The sequence below is a fragment of the Ambystoma mexicanum genome, chromosome 13, assembly GCF_040938575.1.
Source record: "Ambystoma mexicanum isolate Mex_15411 chromosome 13, UKY_AmexF1_1, whole genome shotgun sequence".
Taxonomy (NCBI): Eukaryota; Metazoa; Chordata; class Amphibia; order Caudata; family Ambystomatidae; genus Ambystoma; species Ambystoma mexicanum.
Genome location: NC_090938.1, coordinates 97,282,000 through 97,302,123, shown reverse-complemented (window position 1 = coordinate 97,302,123; position 20,124 = coordinate 97,282,000). Strand labels below are relative to the sequence as shown.

The 20,124-nt window shown below is 48.0% G+C and overlaps 1 protein-coding gene across 2 annotated transcripts in view; it reads right to left on the bottom strand.

The window, feature by feature from the left end:
• The window catches only part of MAGI3 (membrane associated guanylate kinase, WW and PDZ domain containing 3), a 1,006,442-nt gene that overhangs the window by 316,576 nt on the left and 669,742 nt on the right, over window positions 1-20,124 (bottom strand). For both annotated transcript variants that reach the window (XM_069633359.1, XM_069633360.1), the window contains exon 10: window positions 11,568-12,176. In XM_069633359.1, the coding sequence (XP_069489460.1) occupies window positions 11,568-12,176 (609 nt within the window). The remainder of the gene's footprint in view (window positions 1-11,567; window positions 12,177-20,124) is intronic.

Here is a 20,124-nt window from a genome sequence, read left to right as displayed (position 1 = left end):
AATCTGGTCGACTGGCTAGTCTACTTGAGAAAAGCCCTTACAGAACGTGACGTCGGTTTGCCCGTTTGCAAACCCCGTCTAGAATGATTACAAGGACTTCAAACCATGAAGAAAAAACACTAAGCGCATTCAGTTGCAATACAAATGCCACATGCACAAATCATATTTTCTCTTAAATTCATGCTTGATGCAACAATACTGACAAGTGCAACAGGTACAGGAACAACTGTAAATCCTTCAAGATGGGATTTTATTTCAAGAGCACATGCCATGTTGGTAGTGTAATATCAGGGCTCAAGATGTGCACAAGCCATTGGCTAGTTGACTCCTGGCGAGTAGGAAATGGCGGACTGTGTGTCTGTGTAGAATTGAGCTGGTGCGTGGCTTCATGACTGGCAAGCAGTTTGCAACTTGACCCTTTTAGAGCTGTAAAATGGGTATTACCCAAACTGATCGTTTACAAACGATCGTATGGTAAAACTGGCCGAATCCGGCCAGTACCATTCGATCGTTTGTAAAGGATCAGTTTGGGTAACCACTACCCAACATGGGGAGCGGGGGTGTCCCCCGCTTCCGGAGGTTTGGAGGCGGGGGACGGGAAGAAAAAAAAAAAAAGAAAAGAAAAGCAGACCCCACTGCGCCGGGTCCGAGCTGCGTAGGAGGGACGGATCTGACGCCGCAGGGTTAGAAGATGAGCGGACGGCGAAAAGGTAAGTAGGGGGTGGGTGGGTTATTTTTTAGTTTGTTTGTTTTTTAGTTTCGGCGGATTTGGCCACAGCAAAATTGGCTTCACGGTCAATTCGGCCGCAAACAATTGTGCCACAGCCAAACCTTATACATCTGTAAAATGTGGCTGAATGGCTTCCTGTTTGATTTCAAGATGGAACAATGTGTAAAGAATGAATATCTGTTTGTAAGTGCATTTGAAACCAAAGGAAATTGAAACGTCCTGGGAGAGAGTTATCGTGATTAGTCCCAGCCACTTCCTGCTTACGGAGATCAACCCAAAGAACATTTGATCAATATTTCTGCAAATTTCTCTCGGGCGTAAAGACCCCCCCTGGAGCCCTAACAGCTGAAGCTGCCCTCATCAGGAAAGAGCAATGTGTGAGACTAGACTGCAGGGCCTTCGTCCCAAGGTTCGGTGTGTGGGTGTTAAGAGCTACTCTTTGGTGGCCTGGTCAAGCATGGTCGTTCATCTTCTTACCCGGTGTTTATCTTTAAAGCAATTTTAATAATGTTTTGGAGAACCAGTCTCTGTCTTGAGAGGTTCCTGGCAGTGGAAATGCAGCACTGTGGGGTATGCACCGAGTATGGGTGTAGGGAATCCTATGCGCTGACCCTATATTTGTCTTGCAAGGTTTCGCTGCATTTATAAAACGGGGAGTGAGGGGGCGACTAACACCTAGGGAACCCCTTACTGTTTAGTTATGTCACAGGTCCCAGGAAACAACTTGCACACCTATTTAATGTATTGTATTTGTGGCTTCAAAATCTACACATGCGCTTTGCAGTAACAAAGAATGCCAGCAGGTGTTTCAAGCTAATGAGATATTCAGGGCAAGACTCGCTTATCCGGTCAGGGATCATGCTCTCCCGCATCCCGCCTGACCTTAAAGGCCAGAGTCCGCTTTCGCCAAAGTCCTCTGACTGCCTTATCTGTACTTGATGCTCTTGGATCCAGTCTAGGTTTTAATTCTGCACCAAGGGGGATTCTGGGAGATGTAGTCCTTGAACATTGGATTTCCAAAAACGAGTAAGGGTAGGTGGCTTGAGAATATACATCTTTGGGTTAGTCCTTGTCTAAAGGACCTGGGAATGTCATGTCCAGGCCCATGTGCAGAGGACCACATGATTCATGTAAACCATGAAATGAAAAAATGAAACAGGATGCAAAGACTGAGCTCATTGGCGGAAGTAAGAGGCTGTTCCGCATCTCACTGTTCTGGGTAAGAGTTATTGAAAATCCATCGGGAGCCTGTGTAAGGCAGTGACGCCTCAATGCAAGCTGTGAGATTCCTTTTTTTGCATTAGACACTAGCCGTGAGCTATTAGGTTAAGGAACTCATGCATACATGCATATACTCAACCAGATTGAAGATGAGGGCTTTCAAAACAGGTACATCTTAAATATTTAAACGTGTGTGCCAGTGAAACTTCATAAAGCAGATCTTTCCCATGTCCTGAAATCTCAACTCATACTCTGAGTTCAAATGATCAGCCAATGTGTTTGGTGATTCATTTTTAAAGTTTGAGAAAGTATCGGGTAAAGCCCAGGGACGTCAATTTGGGGGGGAGGGTCGCAATTACGACCCCTGGAAACTCCTGTGCGACCCCTAGCTCTGCCTCTGCGACCCCTGGGTTCTGCAGAGGCAGACAGAAACCAAAAGTAAAGTGGGCTCTCAGACAAGAGCCCTCTTTACATTCATTTCTTTGTGAAGTCAGTCTGACTTCAAAAAATAAATTATTTCTGTAAAGGAAATCATTTCTTTTTTAAGTTAGACTGACTCCAAAAAGAACCCTCTCTCCCACCACAGGACATGGAAGGCTCAGTGTCCCCTGCTCTGCGCCGGACAGGAACCAGAGCTAGTTACTGCCAGGCGCAGAGTATGGGAGAGATGCCTGACTGCAGAGGAGTTCCTCGGAGCAACAATGATTTGGAAAAAGGTAAGAAGGTGTTTTTCTTGGTAAATGTGTATGAGCGCATGCATGAAAAGGCGCGTGTGTATGAACATTATGTAATGTATGTGATTAAGTGCATGATGTATGGGTAGCTGGGTGTGTGAGTGAATGGGTGCAGAGTGAATGAGAATGGCATGCTTTGCTTGTTTTCAATGCCTAGATTACTTACATGTAATTATCATTACTCCTAGACCTACCTTTCCTCATCCCAATATTTGCCTAGGAAGCACCTTGCCTCATATGTAAGTACTGGGATGAGGAAGAGGGGTGTGGAGGTAATGCTGAGCCAAGAGGCGGAGTTTGGGGTTGGAGGAGGAGGAGAGTTCGGGGAATAGGGGACATGGCAGGAGGGGTGGGTGAGGTGGGGGGGTGTGCTATCATGTAATGGGCATCCATAATAAAGCAGGTATGTCTAGACTCGCATTTTGGTACAGCGAGTCTAGTAATTTCTTAATGTGGCATGACATTTTTACAGGGCATCTATAATAAATGGCCTGGCAATCAGGTCACGTGCCTGCATCCGTACTCTGCTTTCAGCGCTGCACCCAGTCTGGGGTCCCTAAGCTTGGGTAAGCGCCAGCATACTGCCCATCCTGCCTCCAGATGTGCACCACTGAAAATTTCCTCACCACTTTGTGCAAGGCCTACCACTACATTTACTGTTGCCACTCAGTCACTGCCACATATTCTTTGTGATTCCACTAGCCCTGACGCTATGCCTGCAGCCCATTTGCCAATACTGTCTTGTGATGCTACTAGCCCTGACGCTATGCCTGCAGCCCATTTGCCAATACTATCTTGTGATGCTACTAGCCCTGACGCTATGCCTGCAGCCCATTTGCCAATACTATCTTGTGATGCTACTAGCCCTGATGCTATGCCTGCAGCCCATTTGCCAATACTGTCATGTGATGCTACCAGCTCTGATGCTATGCCTGCAGCCCATTTGCCAATACTGTCTTGTGATGCTACCAGCCCTGATGCTATGCCTGCAGCCCATTTGCCAATACTGTCTTGTGATGCTACTAGCCCTGATGCTATGCCTGCAGCCCATTTGCCAATACTGTCATGTGATGTTAGTAGCTCTGATGCTATGCTTGCAGCCCATTTGCAATACTGTCTTTCGATGCTACTAGCCCATTTGCCAATACTGTCTTGTGATGTTACTAGCTCTGATGCTATGCCTGCAGCCCATTTGCAATACTGTCTTGTGATGCTACTAGCCCTGATGCTATGCCTGCAGCCCATTTGCCAATACTATCTTGTGATGCTACTAGCCCTGATGTTATGCCTGCAGCCCATTTGCCAATACCATCTTCTGATGCTACTAGCCCTGATGCTATGCCTGCAGCCCATTTGCCAATACTGTCATGTGATGTTACCAGCTCTGATGTAATGCCTGCAGCCCATTTGCCAATACTATCTTGTGATGCTACCAGCCCTGATGCTATGCCTGCAGCCCATTTGCCAATACTGTCATGTGATGTTACCAGCTCTGATGCTATGCCTGCAGCCCATTTGCCAATACTGTCTTGTGATGCTACTAGCCCTGATGCTATGCCTGCAGCCCATTTGCCAATACTGTCTTGTGATGCTACTAGCCCTGATGCTATGCCTGCAGCCCATTTGCCAATACTGTCATGTGATGTTACTAGCTCTGATGCTATGCTTGCAGCCCATTTGCAATACTGTCTTTCGATGCTACTAGCCCATTTGCCAATACTGTCTTGTGATGTTACTAGCTCTGATGCTATGCCTGCAGCCCATTTGCAATACTGTCTTTCGATGCTACCAGCCCATTTGCCAATACTGTCTTGTGATGCTACTAGCCCTGATGCTATGCCTGCAGCCCATTTGCCAATACTATCTTGTGATGTTACTAGCTCTGATGCTATGCCTGCAGCCCATTTGCAATACTGTCTTTCGATGCTACCAGCCCATTTGCCAATACTGTCTTGTGATGCTACTAGCCCTGATTCTATGCCTGCAGCCCATTTACCCCTAGTGTCATGTGATGCTACTAGCCCTGATGCTATGCCTGCAGCCCATTTGCCAATACTGTCATGTGATGTTAGTTATGCTACTAGTCATTTAGGCGTACCTGCTGCTCACTCTTCACTCCCTTCGAGCACTACTACAGCCTCGCCTCCTGCTACCAGCCAGGCTCCCCTCAACCTATGGCCACTGCTCCTGATCACACACACACCGTCCCCCCCCCTCTGGCACCCCCTCCGCCGTGTCGAATGTCCCACTGAAATGTGCCTTGGTCAACTCCCGCTCCGTATCGGCATACACCCTGGATGTTCACGACCTTATCAAGGACAATCTTGACCTACTCTTTCTCTGCAAGACTTGGTTAAATGAGACTTCTGGCCTTGCCCTTTCCCTTGGCGTCCCATGTGGCTACACCATATTTAGGCAAGACCGGACTGGTCAAACGGGCGGTGCTGTAGCTGTCATCGCCAAAGACACGCTCACCATCAGAAGGATACATGGGGAACAGGGTCACAACTCTGACTACCTCTTACTCAAACTCAAGCTCTCTCCGAACTGTACTATTGCCTTCCATCTGGTTTACCGTCCCCAGGCCCCTCCACCGACTTTCAAGAGGCTCTTATCCACACACTATCAGACAACCTCAAAAAATCGTCCAATGTCCTGCTCCTGGGTGACCTCAATCTAGGACTCAATGACCCTATGGATGTCAATGCCTCCGCCCTGCTGAAAGCCCTAACCACCCTAGGGTTTACTCAAGCCACTTCTAAGTCGACCCACATTAAAGGTTGCACGCTTGACTGGGTATCCCATCCCAAATGTTCCCTCCTCGTCTCAGAAATGTCTCCCATTCCCTGGTCTGACCACTTTTGCATAAAGTTAGACATCACTACCTCCAAAGGGACACCAAAGTCTACCAGCGCTCTACCTGCTGCACTCTCGAGAAGCTCGCGGAAGCTCAGTAAATAGAATCTAGCCCCCTACCTCCTGGCTCTGGCCCTCCTGCCCCCATTGCCTAATGACCCGGGGCTTTTGGCAACAGCATTTAATAAGGTCATTACCCAAGCGGTAAACGCAATCGCTCTGCTCACCCTGAAAAAAGCAGAGGAGGCAAAGCACTCTAATGCCTGGTTCACCGAGGAGCTCATGGAATTTCGTTCTAAAAAAAGGGCTGCGCTTGCTACTTGGAAACACAAGCCTAATGACGCCTCTAAAGCAGCCTTTAAGACAATATCTAAAGACTATAAATCTGCCATCATTCAGGCCAAAGCCGCCTCTTTCAACTCCATGATTGAAAAAGCCAAATCTGGGACAAAGGATATCTTTGTCATCTTTAGAGAACTGGAGATTCCCTCACCCCCACCACCTACTCTCCTGAAGGACGAGACTTGGTGCAACAAAATTCAAGCTGCCATGCTCGACAAACTTGACACCTTCCACACCAAAATCTTAGCCCACCAAAAGGCCTTGTCCAATCTTCTGGCTAATAGTCCCAATACTCCCGCCCCAGTCACTAATACTAGGCATACCCCGGTGTTTGAATTCACTGACATGAGTGAACCCGAAGTCATTGCTCTTCTCAAATCCATCAAGCCCTCGAATTGTAAAGGCAATGCCTGCTCGGCTCAGGTCATCAAAGACTCTGCCTCCTCCCTCTCCCCTTTTATCACCGCCTTCATTAATTCTTCATTCCAGTCTGGCCATGTCCTGACTGGACTAAAGGAAGCATGGGTTGGACCGTTTCTAAAAAAAAACTCCCACGGCTCATCGGTCCAAGGGAACTACAGACCAATTACCACTGTCCCCTTCCTGCTAAAAAGTTTGGACAAAGCAACCTACCAGCAAGTCCAAAAATTCCTTCTTGGTGTATGCCAGTTTGGGTTCCAGCCACAACATGGCACTGAAACAGCACTACTTGACCTAAAAAAATCAAATGGATGACCTCATAGACACAGGCAAACTTGCGCTGCTCCTTCTTTTAGACCTCTCCGCTGCCTTTGATCTGGTGGATCACAAAACCCTCTGCCATCATCCCTCATCCGCAGCCAACTTCTCCCTGAGGGCCTGTGCACGGATAACTTTGTTCCTACAGGAAAGAGCGATGAAGGTTTCCTCTGAAACCTCATGTGCCAACCTTAGTCTCATTAAATGTGGGGTCCCACCGGGTTCGTGCATAGCTCCCACCCTCTATAACCTCTTCAGGAGGCCACTGTTCAGAATCTTGGACGCCCTGGGCATCTCATATACTAACTATGTAGAGGACACTCAGGTGCTCATCCCTCTCTCGGGAGACTATCCAACGGACATGAACACCCTCAATTCTATTTACTCAAAGATCCAATCTTGGATGGCTGAAAACTGGTTATGTCTCAACAGTGAGAAACCCAAACTTTTGCTGATTGGTTCTCCCTCCACCATGGGTAAATTGGACAAGTAATACTGCTCCTTCACCATTGATAACATCCCCATCACAGTCTCACAAGTCATCAAGACACTGGGCGTATACCTTGAACCAAACCGGACCATGGACAGACAGGTTAATGCTATTGCATCCTCTGCAGCTTATCACTCCAAACTGCTCAACGCAGCCAGAACATTCCTATCCCAACAGAAAAGAATTGCCACACCATTGCTAGGGCGATTATTGGGTCGAGGCTGGACTACTGTAATGCCCTCTTTGTTGGGACCTCCCATAAGAATCTGGCCAAACTTTAACTAGCTCAGAACAATGCCCTGAGGGCCGCTACGGGCATTTCGTTTAGGGACCATATCTCTGGGGTCAGAAGGCAGGTACACTGGCTCCCCATCAAGGAAAGGATTGTTTTTAAAACCCTCGCCTTGACGCACAAATGTCTCCACGGCTTGGCTCCCCCCTACCTAGCTCAAAGGATCATCGGGCACACGCCAATTGGCCCCTCTAGAATGGCTTATTCTAATTAAATCATCGTTCCTCTTACACGCAGAGTGCGTGCGGGTTGTACCAGCTTCCTCCACCATGGCCGCCACCTTCTGGAACACAGTTCCGTTCCAGATCATGTTGATTGACTCTCATTCAGCCTTCCGGAAAGCCATCAAAACAAGGCTCTTTGTTTGAAAATGCTGTATTTCCACTTGTGTGCATCTCTGTGTATGCATCCAAGTAACATCCATCAAATGTATTATGCAACGAAAGAATCTGTACTAAGCAATACTCTGTTGGGCCACATTCTTGTAACCCTGAATCAAACCTCCTTACGCCTCCTCATAGTGCCTCGATGCCTGAGGGCTGTAATGCGCTCTACAAATCCAAAATTAATAAAAAGAAATAAAATAACTAAAGGACGCATGTTAAGTGTTATTACCTATCTAGACTGACATTTGGGTGCACCAAGTCTAGCTATTTCTTACTGCGTCATGGCATAATTTTCTGGGCCTCTATATTGAAGTATCATAAGTGTTATTACATGTCTAGACAAGCATTTTGCTGCAGCAATTCTTACTGTGGTTTGACATTTTGTACTGGGCATCTCGGATAAAGCAATCATAATAAGTGTTATTACCTGGCTAGACTGACATTTGGGTGCAGCCAGTCCTTACTGTGGCCTTGTATACTTTACTGGCCACTATGATAAAGTAAGCCTGATCAGTATTATCACGTGCTTAAATTGGCATTTTGGTGCTGCCAGTCTACATATGTCTCAGTTGTGGCATGGCATGTTTTACGGTTTACCATCAAGGCTCCAGTAAACATGTTAAGTGTTACTACATGTCTGGCCTACACTGTGCAGCTAGTTTTTACATGCTTTCTTATGGCGGTATCGCATTTTTAATAGCAAAGTTTTAAGATAGCTCAGCCGGATGAGCGCTCGCTGCTGCGATCTGTGTGTGATCTGCATGTTGCAGGCTGAAATCCTGGCAAGCCCAACTCACTTTCATTCTTCTGAGGTTGATAGATGGGTACCAACTTTGGTGGGGATGATAATTGTATGTAAAGATGAGTTATGTACAGCACTTTGGAGAAAGCGCTATATAAATAACAAATCATTATCTCTAAAGCATTAATGCTCCTGTGCACTGAAAGTGACATGGATTTTTGGATGCTGTATTATCGCAACACCTGGCAATGTGCAGCTATAATTGGCATAATATGGAAGTAACTGGCCATACAATGCTGAAGTGGCATCTCAATGGCCGTGCGGCCACCTATTTTTTGTGTGTTTATAGTTTATTAAAAACAAACATTTTTAATCATATACTTCACAACTCTTAGTTCATTACAAATGGTGTTAATTACTTCAGGCACAACATTCTAAAACAAACATTACATACATGAATTCATCCAACGCAATACAATATGATATCATATGCGCTATACCTATAAGGGCCCCCCTTTCTAGCCCCCAAGATTACATTTCCCACTTATCCGACAAATTACTCCCTTCCCTACTTCATTACGGTGGACTAATCGAGAACAAAATAAATCACGAATGTTCTGGGTATCACTATTAGAATCTTCACTAAAGCAATGGCCACTGAGCTAGGGCATCCATAAAAGATCCTAGGCCACTTGACTTCACTGTTTAAAACCTGTGATCTCCTTATGAACTTTCCCAACCACATTTACCTCGGGCCCCAGTGTTGCACTACATCCAATCAGCCAATTAGATTCTGCTTCCCCCAGGCTTATTACAGAGCAGAACATGTCTTTCTTGCCAAGGGATGCCTCTTATGGGACCCCGCCTTTATAGGGAGCCTAGTAAGTTAAGACGAAAGTGTATATAAATGTAATGTATTTCAGCCCTGGAAATCTCCTCAAGGAGGTCTGCATCTCCTATGTGCTCAGCTGTGTGGTTAGCTCCCTTTGTAGTTTATACAGTGACATTCTCTGTATATCCTTCCCCATTTTACAATGTTCATTGTGTTTTACATCTTCACCTGGCTTTCTATCAATGTACGCTAGTCTGAGTCCATTTCAGCAAGATTTGGGTCAAAGCATGTCCCAAAATTGCTCAATTCTTTGTCATAATTATTGATTAAAGAGATATTCAATTCTTCAAATGAGAAACCAGATGGTGGAACCAATATTGCCTCGACCTATGTTGTACTATTGGGTCTAACCCTACTATATCCTGACCCCATCCATGGCATAGGAAGTCAGCACGCTTGTTGAAATGTGGTTGGTATCTAAAATGTTCTTGTCTTCAGTGGCATTTTAAAATGTTTACGTTTATGCACTTTTCTTTACTTCCGCAAGCCACTTTTGGTAATGTCAACAAGGATTAAAAAGGAACTGATGCCATATGGGTCAAAGGTCAAGTGACATCACTTTCTGTGAGTTCATCAGATTTGTGATGTCACTTACACTACCCCTGGCATTTTGGTGAATCGACGTCCCTGGCAAAGACACCATGCATGTGGAAGCCTACCGTCACTAAACTATTTTGGAAAAAATTCAAAATGGACGCAATGTAGGACTGTTTTGTAAGTGGCTGGAGCACTTCAGCAATCAGTAGACGAGCCAAAAAATAATGGAATGATACGTTATCAAGTTGAATTCTTAGTGGTTATGATGCTCGTGCGCAAGCATTTCTATTGGTTTCCATCAGTCGCAGGTTGGTAACCAAGTGCAAATCGCTTTGTGATCCAAGGAATACTGACCGAAACTCTTTCCCTTCAACACGCTGTGCTACATCGTTGCCCTCAGAGTAGAGCAAAAGGAAAGTCAGAGTAGAGTGTGGCATACGCCTGCGGTGAGGGAGAATCCAAAATGCATGAGCGGAGAGAGTACACAGCGCATGAGGAAAAGTTCATCCGGGAATGGAGGAAGAGGGAGCAGCATGTATGATAGGAGAACACAGTGATTAAGAATGAGAAGATACGTGAGGCGAGGGAAAGGCTCCCTATTCCTGTACATGCAGTTCCCCAAAACTGGGTTCTCAAAGCGCCCTCAATATTAATGCACCCCAAGGAACACTCGCAACTTAACCTGCAGAATAAACAAACATCTACAGCAGACGGGACCTATGTACTACAGAAAGTTGGCAAACATCCATTGTTATTCTGCGATGACACTTCCTGTGATGTCACTTCCCTAAATAGTTTGCATTGCCTCTGCTATTTAGTCCATCACCCCACAGCCCTAGATTTGTCTCATCATTGTGTACCACTGCACCATGCAAGAATGGGGGTGACAGAACAAACACAAACAGACCAGCCCCTCCATTATGGTGGATGCTGTTGCCTCGCTTGCGGAAACACAGAACTATAGTTTTCCGATAAATACATCAGCATATCATCCCCCCAAAAAATTATTAAAAATTGACACGACATAATGAAAGAAATTTGAGGTGCCTCATCCGTAATGGGGTGTACGCGCAAGTCTTGAACTAAACGTCTGCTGAATTTATAGTTTTCTGGTATCAGACATAAAACTAGGCAAAGCTATCAATTCTTTTAACGCAGAACCAATTGGTCATCTTGAAAACATAAGCATTATATTTTTAGGTACAACAATCAAAGTATCAAGACAACTCGAAAATGGTTTGGTTCGTGGCTGGCGCGCAAGGTGGGAATGGGCGAGGGTTCGAGGGGAGATTGGTGCTTTTTTTTTTTTAAAACAACCAGCTTGAAAAAGAAAAATATTGCCGATAATAATTCTTCTTGTTAGCTGCTGAGTATAAAAAACTCACATTTGATTAAACAAACCCTTTGTAAAGGGCACGCTGCTCAAGAGAGTTGCTGACAGTAAGATGCGAATCTGGGTTATAGCAAACGCATGGCCATATGCTACGTGTAAAGTAATTACCGGAGACTCCACCGGGAGATCAGTCTCCTTGGTTCCTAATAGAGGTTAATTAAAAGACGAGAGCGGCTGAAGGTGTTTATAGCTTCCAAGATCTGCCGGCACGTACCTCCTCTTAGGACGAGTAATGGGACCTCGGCTCCGATGGGAAACTGCTTCAGAACCTCCACCACCTGCACATGCGTCAGGTTCTGTACGTTCTGATGGTAGATCTCCTTGATGACGTCCCCTTTCTGAAGGCCGTGGCACCATTGGCTGTCCAAGATCATCTTGACCTTCTGCCCAGTCAAGCTATCTGCTATTGCAAACCCAAACCCCTTAGGACCTTTCACCAGCGGGATGGTGATTAGTTCGGGCAAGGAGTTTCCCGAGGAGGCAGTGGAAACCCTTTGTTCATGAGGGTCCATCGAAGGGCCATTGAGTCTCCCGTTGATTAAAATATGACCTGGTTTTCCATTCTGGTCCACCACCACGGCACCAGGTTTTAAGTCCGGGTGGTTCATGTTGCTGTCTACTTTGGTTATCGGCTGACCGTTAATCATTGGTGTAGCTGTGAGGATGTCGACAGCTGGGTCTTCGGCATCGTCAGGAAGTGGGTAACCGCGACATAATGTCATATTCACATACTGGTTAATCGGGATCAACTGAAACAGCTGCACAACTTCAGCATGCGTGTGGCCAAGAACGCACGTGCTGTTGATATCCACAATGACATCACCTGCAAGAAAGACAAAACAAATAATTAGTAAAACGATCATGTGATCACAGGACTTGCAAAACATCCTCTCCAACCTCCTTCCATGGTGTGCATGCTGGATGCTGTCCTTGCACTATCTAGTGGTTCCCAATCAAAGTACTCCTCTCAGTAATGAAATGGGTCCATCGACTAGCCCACCCGCCTACAAGCCCCCCCTGCACTCTATGCTTTCAGGCAGGACTCAACCTGCTGTCTGACATTCCTTCTGAGCTGCTTACAGTGTTCTCTTCTGGTACTCCTCAACTAGAACCAACACCAGGAATGAACAAGAATAGCACAATCTAGGGGTTCAGGCAAGCCCTAAAGCAACACGCCCCTAACTGGAAGGTGTCATCCAAAATCACTGGCCGAACCCGACACGGCCACCCACCCGCCCGCATTTGCAATCACACACTACTCGAAGACATATCGCACAATATCTCTGCCATTAGAATGCAGCAAAGTCCCACGACAAAAGATCAGTCTAGCTGGACACATAATCAGTCTCCTGGACTCGCATACTCTCCCTATACCAGGCAGTACCTATCCACAAGCCATCTCGATATGGGTCGCCGACAGGGACTTCGCCACCCCTGCCTACCTTCGTATGGGCTAAAATGCACACACGCATTCTGTACTCCTCTAACGAATCTCCCACCCCACGGACTTCGGTACACGCCCCGGTGACCCCCGAGGGCGATCACCTACAGCACTTTGAAACCAGACCAATGGGTATAGGCGCTATACAAATGACATATTAAATTACATAGCGCTTACTGCTGAATGCTTGCAGCTTAAAACCACTGTGAATAACAGATGTCATTAAGTAAATTATACAACGTTATAGCCCTTATATGAATGAAAGCAGGCTGAACTGACCCACTTACATCCCATATTAAAACGACCAGGCTACGCCCTTTTCTCAGCAGCTGCTTGTGCGTAACCTGCTGAGCTATCTTTGGCTCTGTGCGTTCATGGTTTCGAGCAGATTGAAGCCCAATCCCCAGGACTACTGGGTGTCTTTTTTACTTCACTTTCTACCTTTGCAGCATAATCACCAATGAGACGGGAGCTGCAATCGCTGGGAACAGTTAAGGTGGCAGCAAGAAAGCGCGTGTATGCCCCGCCCCATCTTGCAAGGAAGCTGGGCACAGCGGCGCAGCAAGGGGCAGATGAAGCAGAATCCTTGAAAGGGTAGAGGGCAGGCAGACATTTCTCTACTTGTGATATTTACAATCAATGAGAATTTCAGAACATGTGGGAGGCGTGCAGAGGAGCTGACACAGTGTTAGGAATCATCACCCGTGGACTCAGTAGGAAATTGGCAAAGACATAAGCAGCCCCCGATTCAACTAAGCAACTATACTCCTAGAGGGATGGGGACAAGGGGCTCGCAAAAGTGTTTCTGGAGCAGCGCCAGGTAACTAGACCTCTACACGGACTGCAAGCTCAAGTGTTTGAAAGTCAGCTGGGCCCACTCAGCCTTTCACCAGCAAGAATGAGGAATATTGATACGGCTAATATTAACATGCATTGAACCACCAAAAGTTCATTTTACAGCACATCTTATGTTAATGCTCAGTACTATTAAATTTAACATGAAGACAATATAGATGACGTGCATGCATGGTAGGCTAGCAAACACCAGAACACTGCCCAATAGACATTGGCTAAGTCGTCAATGAACGTCAGATCCTCTTCCATCCTGGTCAGGGAGAATCCCCTTCGACAGGAAGGCGGCAACCAACACGATGCAGCAAGAAATGACATGGCACAAGCCCATGCCACAAACAGGTCCTATAATGAGGAGAACTTTTCCAAAAACCTGATAATACAGGTGGCTACCTCAAAATGAGGGTTGTTCCAAACATGGCGTGATCCAACGCACTTTATGAAACTAGAGACAAACAAGTTACTTTCTTACCTGGTAACGTTCTTTCGATGGGATGTCCCAACGACATATTCCACATCTATGACAGGTAATCACCACAGCTGTGCTGCTTTAGAAAATATTTGGCATCTGCGTCCTGCGTCAATGACGTCGATACGCTGTCCTCGAGGGCCTCCGTCGAGCCGACGTCACCGGATGTTATAAGTAGGACGCACGACGCCCGTATCCTCAGTTGTACTTTTTTCCCCAGAATGTGTGGCACCAATCTTCTGCCAGAATGACTACAGAAAGCCTTGCGGAAACGAAAGCTGCAATCGCATAAGAAATTTTGTAGAGGGGCAGGTAGGGAGGGAGCGATGTGGAATACGTCATCGGAACACCCCATCGAAAGAACGTTACCAGGTAAGAAAGTAACTTTTTCTCCAAGGAGATTGGTTCTTCCGACGTATTCCACCTCTATGACAGACTCCCAAAGCAGTACCAACGTAAGAAGGTGGGAAAAGAATTTAGAATTTTAGAATGCCCAATTAAATTGCAGAATAGAGGACCGCCTTGCCAAAGGCCAAATCTTGCCCATGGATAGAATACAGGGAGTAGTGTTTTACAAAAGTATGGACAGAGGCCCATGTGGCTGCTTCACAAATGTTATGAATGGGAACACTCATCTGCAGGGAAGTAGAGGCAGCCAGACCCATAGTAGAATGGGCCCGTAAGCCTACCGGAGGGTCCTTACCCGCCAAGCAGTAACATTCAGAAATTGTCAAGATAATCCATCTAGACAAAGTCTGTTTAGTAACAGCTTGTCCCAAACACCTTCCAGCGTATCCTACAAAGAGCTGATCATCCACTCTGACCGGGGACATGCGTGAGATGTAGAAACCTAAGGCTCCTAGGATCCAACCTATGGAGCCTCTCCTCTTCCTTACCAGGATGCGGAGGAGGATAGAACGCCGGAAGAATGACCTTCTGGCTTAAATGAAATTCCGACACAACTTTCGGAAGAAAAGGAGGACAAACCCTAAGGACAACCCTGTCCTTATGGGACACTGAAGGGTGGCTTAACGGAAAGTGCCTGCAACTCACTCACTCTGCGAGCGGAAGTAACCACAACTAAAAATACAGTTTTCAAGGTCAACAGTCTCAAAGGGCAAGAATGTAAAGGCCCAAACGGAGCTCCCATGAGGAATTTTAGAACCAGGTTCAAATCCCAACCGGGCACCTGGAAAGGAGACAGTGGGAACACATTAGTGAGCCCTTTCAGAAACTGAGAAATCAAAGGAATTTTAAAATAAGAACACTCCTCAGACGAGCGCTTAAATATGGACAGTGCCGCCAGGTAACCTTTAATGGTACCCACTTGCAGGCCCTTGTGGACTAACGAAAGCAAAAAAGACAGAACCACAGGAATGGCACATGAAAAAGGATCCACATTCTTAACCCTGCACCAGTCGCAGGACTTTCTCCAACGGCAAGGGTACAGGGACTTTGTTGCAGGCCTTCTGGCCGAAAGCAACACCTCCATCACGTCTTCAGGGAGGTCCCAATCCTTATACCTCAACCTTTCAGAAACCAAGCATGAAGGTTGAGGGATCTGACCTCTGGATGGAGAACCTGACACCCCTCCCGTGAGAGCAGATCGTCTCGGTAGGGAAGCCGGCGTGGAGGGCAGATGGACATGTCGAGAAGGTCCGGGTACCACGTTCTCCTGGCCCATGCCGGAGCAATGAGGCTCATGCGGGAACCGAACCTCCGCAACCTCCGTAGCACTTGCGGAATGACGGGGACTGGAGGAAACGCGTACAGCAGTGGGAAGGACCACTCCACTACGAACGCGTCCCCTAAGGCTCCTTTTGGAGGAAATTCCTGCGAGCAGAATCTTTTGCACTTCCGGATGACACTGGTGGCAAAGAGATCCACTTGTGGGGTCCCCCAAAGGGCGAAGATCTCCAGGAGAATCTCCTGAGCCAGCTCCCACTCGTGAGAGACCGTGCTCTGCCTGCTCAGAGCGTCCGCCGCTCCGTTTTCGTCTCCAGCCAGATAAACTGCCGAGATCGAAATTTCCTGCTGGATGGCCCAGAACCAGAGCTGCACCGCCTATCTGCACAGAGGGAGAGACCCTGCCCCCCCTTTTTGTTGAAGTAGTGCATGGCCACTGTATTGTCGGTCAGAATCAGGACAGTCTTCCCCCGCACAGATGGCAGAAAAGCCTTCAGGGCTAGCCTGACGGCCCTCAGCTCCAACAGATTGACCGTTGACTCAACTCGTTGGCATGAGCTCCCCATCCCGTGAGGGATGCGTCCGTCACGATCATCACCTCCGGCCAGGGTAGCCAAAATGGAGGCCCCTTCATCAGATTGCCTTCGACGGCCCACCCCGGAAGATCCTGGGCGACCGAGGGCGGCACCTGAACGGGATCCAACATCCCGGATTTGATTTCCTGCGCAAGGAGCAGATCCGGACTCTTCAAAGAGAGATTCCCTGGTGGATTGTCGTGAGGCCTCTGCCGGAAAGGAAGAAAGTAGCCATGCGCTATGATCTCCAGAACACACACATCTGAAGTAATGGCATGCCATTCTACAAGATGTTGCCCCAGCCTTCCCCCAACCGGCGAGCCATGGGACATGGCCTCATGACTGAGCGGGAGCGGCTGCAGCAGTGCCTGAGGGCAAAGAGGCAACTGCCCGAGCGGCTTTGGCACCTCGAGTACCCTGTATTCCACCTCTGGTACTCCCTACTGTGGCACCTTTGACTTGCAGCTCCCCTCAATCTATCAAAGGAAGAGTAGTATCAAAAGGAACCTCCTCTCCATTGCTGTGCTCAACGACTTCACTGCAGCTTTGGAGGTCTGCAACCTCTCAAGGCTCTCGTCAGCCTTGCTGCCAAGAAGATGGACACCATCAAAGGGCATGTTGAGAAGCTGGCTTGTACGTCAGGAGCAAACCCAGACTTCCGCAACCACGCAAATCTGTGCATCACGGTGCTCGCCACCATGGACCGGCTGAAACAGTCTGCCATGTCCAGACCAGACTGATCGGATTCACACATGGCATCCTTGCCATCCTGAACGAGGGCAAGAAAACCATCCCGTTCCTCCCCTTCAGGAATATGTTCATCTGCCAAAGACACACAATACCACAGAGTGTGAGTGGAACGTGCTAAGGCACACACGGAGTTGTCTGCCTGTAAAGCCATATCCCCTGAAGAAAACACTTTCTTCGCTAAGCCATCAAAACATTTGTCGTCCCTATCAGGAGGGATGGTTGGGTACGACGCCTGCTTTGCTGGGGCCGTAGCCGCCTGCACCACCAAACTCTCCGGAGTGGGGTGCGTAGTCAAGTAGCAGGGGTCGCTACTGGCTGGATGCTATTTTTTCGGCAACGACTTGCTCACAGCCGAGACACTCTCCGGAGCAGTCCAAGCCACCGCGACCCTTTTCTGTAAAGCCATATGAAATGGCAGCACCGGGTCAGTGGGCGGACCTTGGTCAAGGATATCTGTCAGGTCATCCTGCAGAAAATCCATTGGTGGCGCAGACCACCCCAAGTACTCCATCACCCTCGACATTAGTCGCCTGTAAGAAGATTCAGCATGCGTACCAGGCTAAGGCCTGCCAAACTCAACCTCTGGGGAGGCATCAAGACCACTGGCATTGTGCAAAGACTGACTCGGGTCTTCCAACTGGCTATGGCCAGATAACAGGTCATCAGGAACCTCATCAGGAATCAAACCTTCCTCAGACCCTTTATCCACCTCAGAGATGTAATCCAGAGGATGGAATAAATCCCTGGATGAGGGCACAGAAAAAGGCTCAAATACAGGCCTTACCGACTTCTTCATGGCCTTCTTCAGAGTTTCCACTGATGCGCGGGTTTCGTCCGGTAAAGCCTCCAAAAAAGGTGTCGAGGGCGTCGACAAAATTGGCGTTGACGTCAAACGTGGCGCCGATGGCTTCGACACAGACCTCGAGGGCGGTGCCCCGAGCGTGTCCTTCGATGGCCTCGGCGCCGATGGCGTTGATGACTTCCTCAGAGGCGGAGCCTCGAGAGTCCCTCGATGGACATGGTGCTGATGGTGTCAACGTCTTCTTAGAAGACCTCACAGGCTCTACCGGTCTCGAGGGCGTCGAGGACCGGGACCTGGAGCGGGAGCGGGCATGGCTAGAGCGATCCACCTTGTCCGGCCGGGACCTCGAAGGTTCCCGGTGATCGCGCCGACCGCCAGAGCCCGAAGGCGTGCGAACGGTGGCCCTAGCGCGTTCCTTGCCGGCTTCTCTCGAAGGCGCGGGTGGAACAGAGCCTTGCGACTCGAAAATCACCAACATTTCCTTATGAAATGCATCCCATTCCGTAGGAGAGGAATGCTTGGTAGAACAAGCTACCTGCCGTCTGGCGCAGTCCTCGGACGAGGACAGGGAAGGCGACTAGTGACGGCACTTCCGCGAACGCCTCGAAGAGGCAGAGGAATGGCGTTAACCACTCCGGGACGAGACCCCCTAGACTTACACCGACGATGCGGAGAGTCGGCCCTCAAATCGTCGGTCGAAAGCCCAGCGAATTTCGACTTACGGGGCTTGGAAACCCTACCTACAGACAACTTCTTCTTTCGCTCCCGCAAGGCCTTTGACGTCAAAGACTACCATTCGTCACAGTCATCGGTGGCGTGGTACTTGCCAAGGCACCAGAGGCAGATGTTGTGCAGGTCCGTAAGTGACATCTTGGAACCGCAGTCCCGACAATTCTTGAATCCAGACTGCGGGGTAGCAGAAGAAGAAGACATAATAATTTCACAAACCAAGTTCGAAGAACCGATAGAATCAGAAGAACCGAGGCGCGCCGAGATCTCCGAACCGAACTAGTTCGCGGAAAAAACAGAACTGAGGCTACAGGTGTCGTGCGTCCTACTTCTAACATCCGGTGACGTCGGCTCGACGGAGGCCCTCGAGGACAGCATATCGACGTTGACGACACAGGAAATTTTCCGAAGCAGCACAGCTGTGGTGATTACCGGTCATAGATGGGGAATACGTCGGAGGAGGTTTTTCTACCCAAGACTGAGTCCGAACAAGACTAATACTCATGATTAAGCACTGGCATCTGTGATGAGGTCACATGGGCTTTGGGCTGGCTGATTGGACGTAACATGGGGTGGGGCAGGTGCCATCACTCACTCAATTATGTCGGGACCGAGGAGGGAAAGGGCTTGTCTCCCAAGTTCTTCAGCCCATCTGTAATAGGGGTACGAAGTTGTCACATCGCCAGGCTTTATTTCGCGGTGTTTTTTGACGAACATTTTTAGCCCAAAAAACTAATTGGAAAATATGGGGCGAGTGGCATGGGTAAGGCGAAATAAGGGATAGGGCTGAGTGGGGAATAGGGACTAGAAAATAACGAACGGAGGGCTTGGGGGGGGAAACCCCCAATTAAAAAAATATATATATTCTTTTTTTCCGACTACATCGGAAAAAAACTCAGCAGAAAAAAAAATGCCGATGGAAGAGCATTGAACCGTAATAAGGTATTGGCCACAGGGCTTTGAGAACCCAAAGGAGACGAGGATCCCGATAGGTTGGTAGACCTGGGAAGAAGTAAACGAACATAACTGCAGTGTCTAGGCCGGAGCTACGGGAGAACCCTCCATTATTTTAGGAGTTAGGGAAGGTGAAATAGCCCCAACATCAGCCCTAAGAAGATTCCTCAAACATATGAGTCTGTTGGAAGGGAAAGAACCTATCTGTTGGCTTGAGGCAATATTGTAGCCTATGAGTGTTAGTTCCCCAAATCACGCCATCTCTTTCCTTGAAGCCCCTCGCCTACCAAGTAGGACCAAGTCCCTACCTGTCCAGAACCCTGGTGCTCGTTCAAGTTTCCCCTTGAACTAACAACTAGCCAAAACCACAACAATTGTTCCATGATGACAGTTTTATGCGTTAAACTACCATCAGCCGTGGAATCCCTCATGTATAAAGAGCAAACATTGATTTCACATCAGAACAAACACAGGTTACTTCCCTTTGAGCACTGGCATACTTGCAGGAAGGTT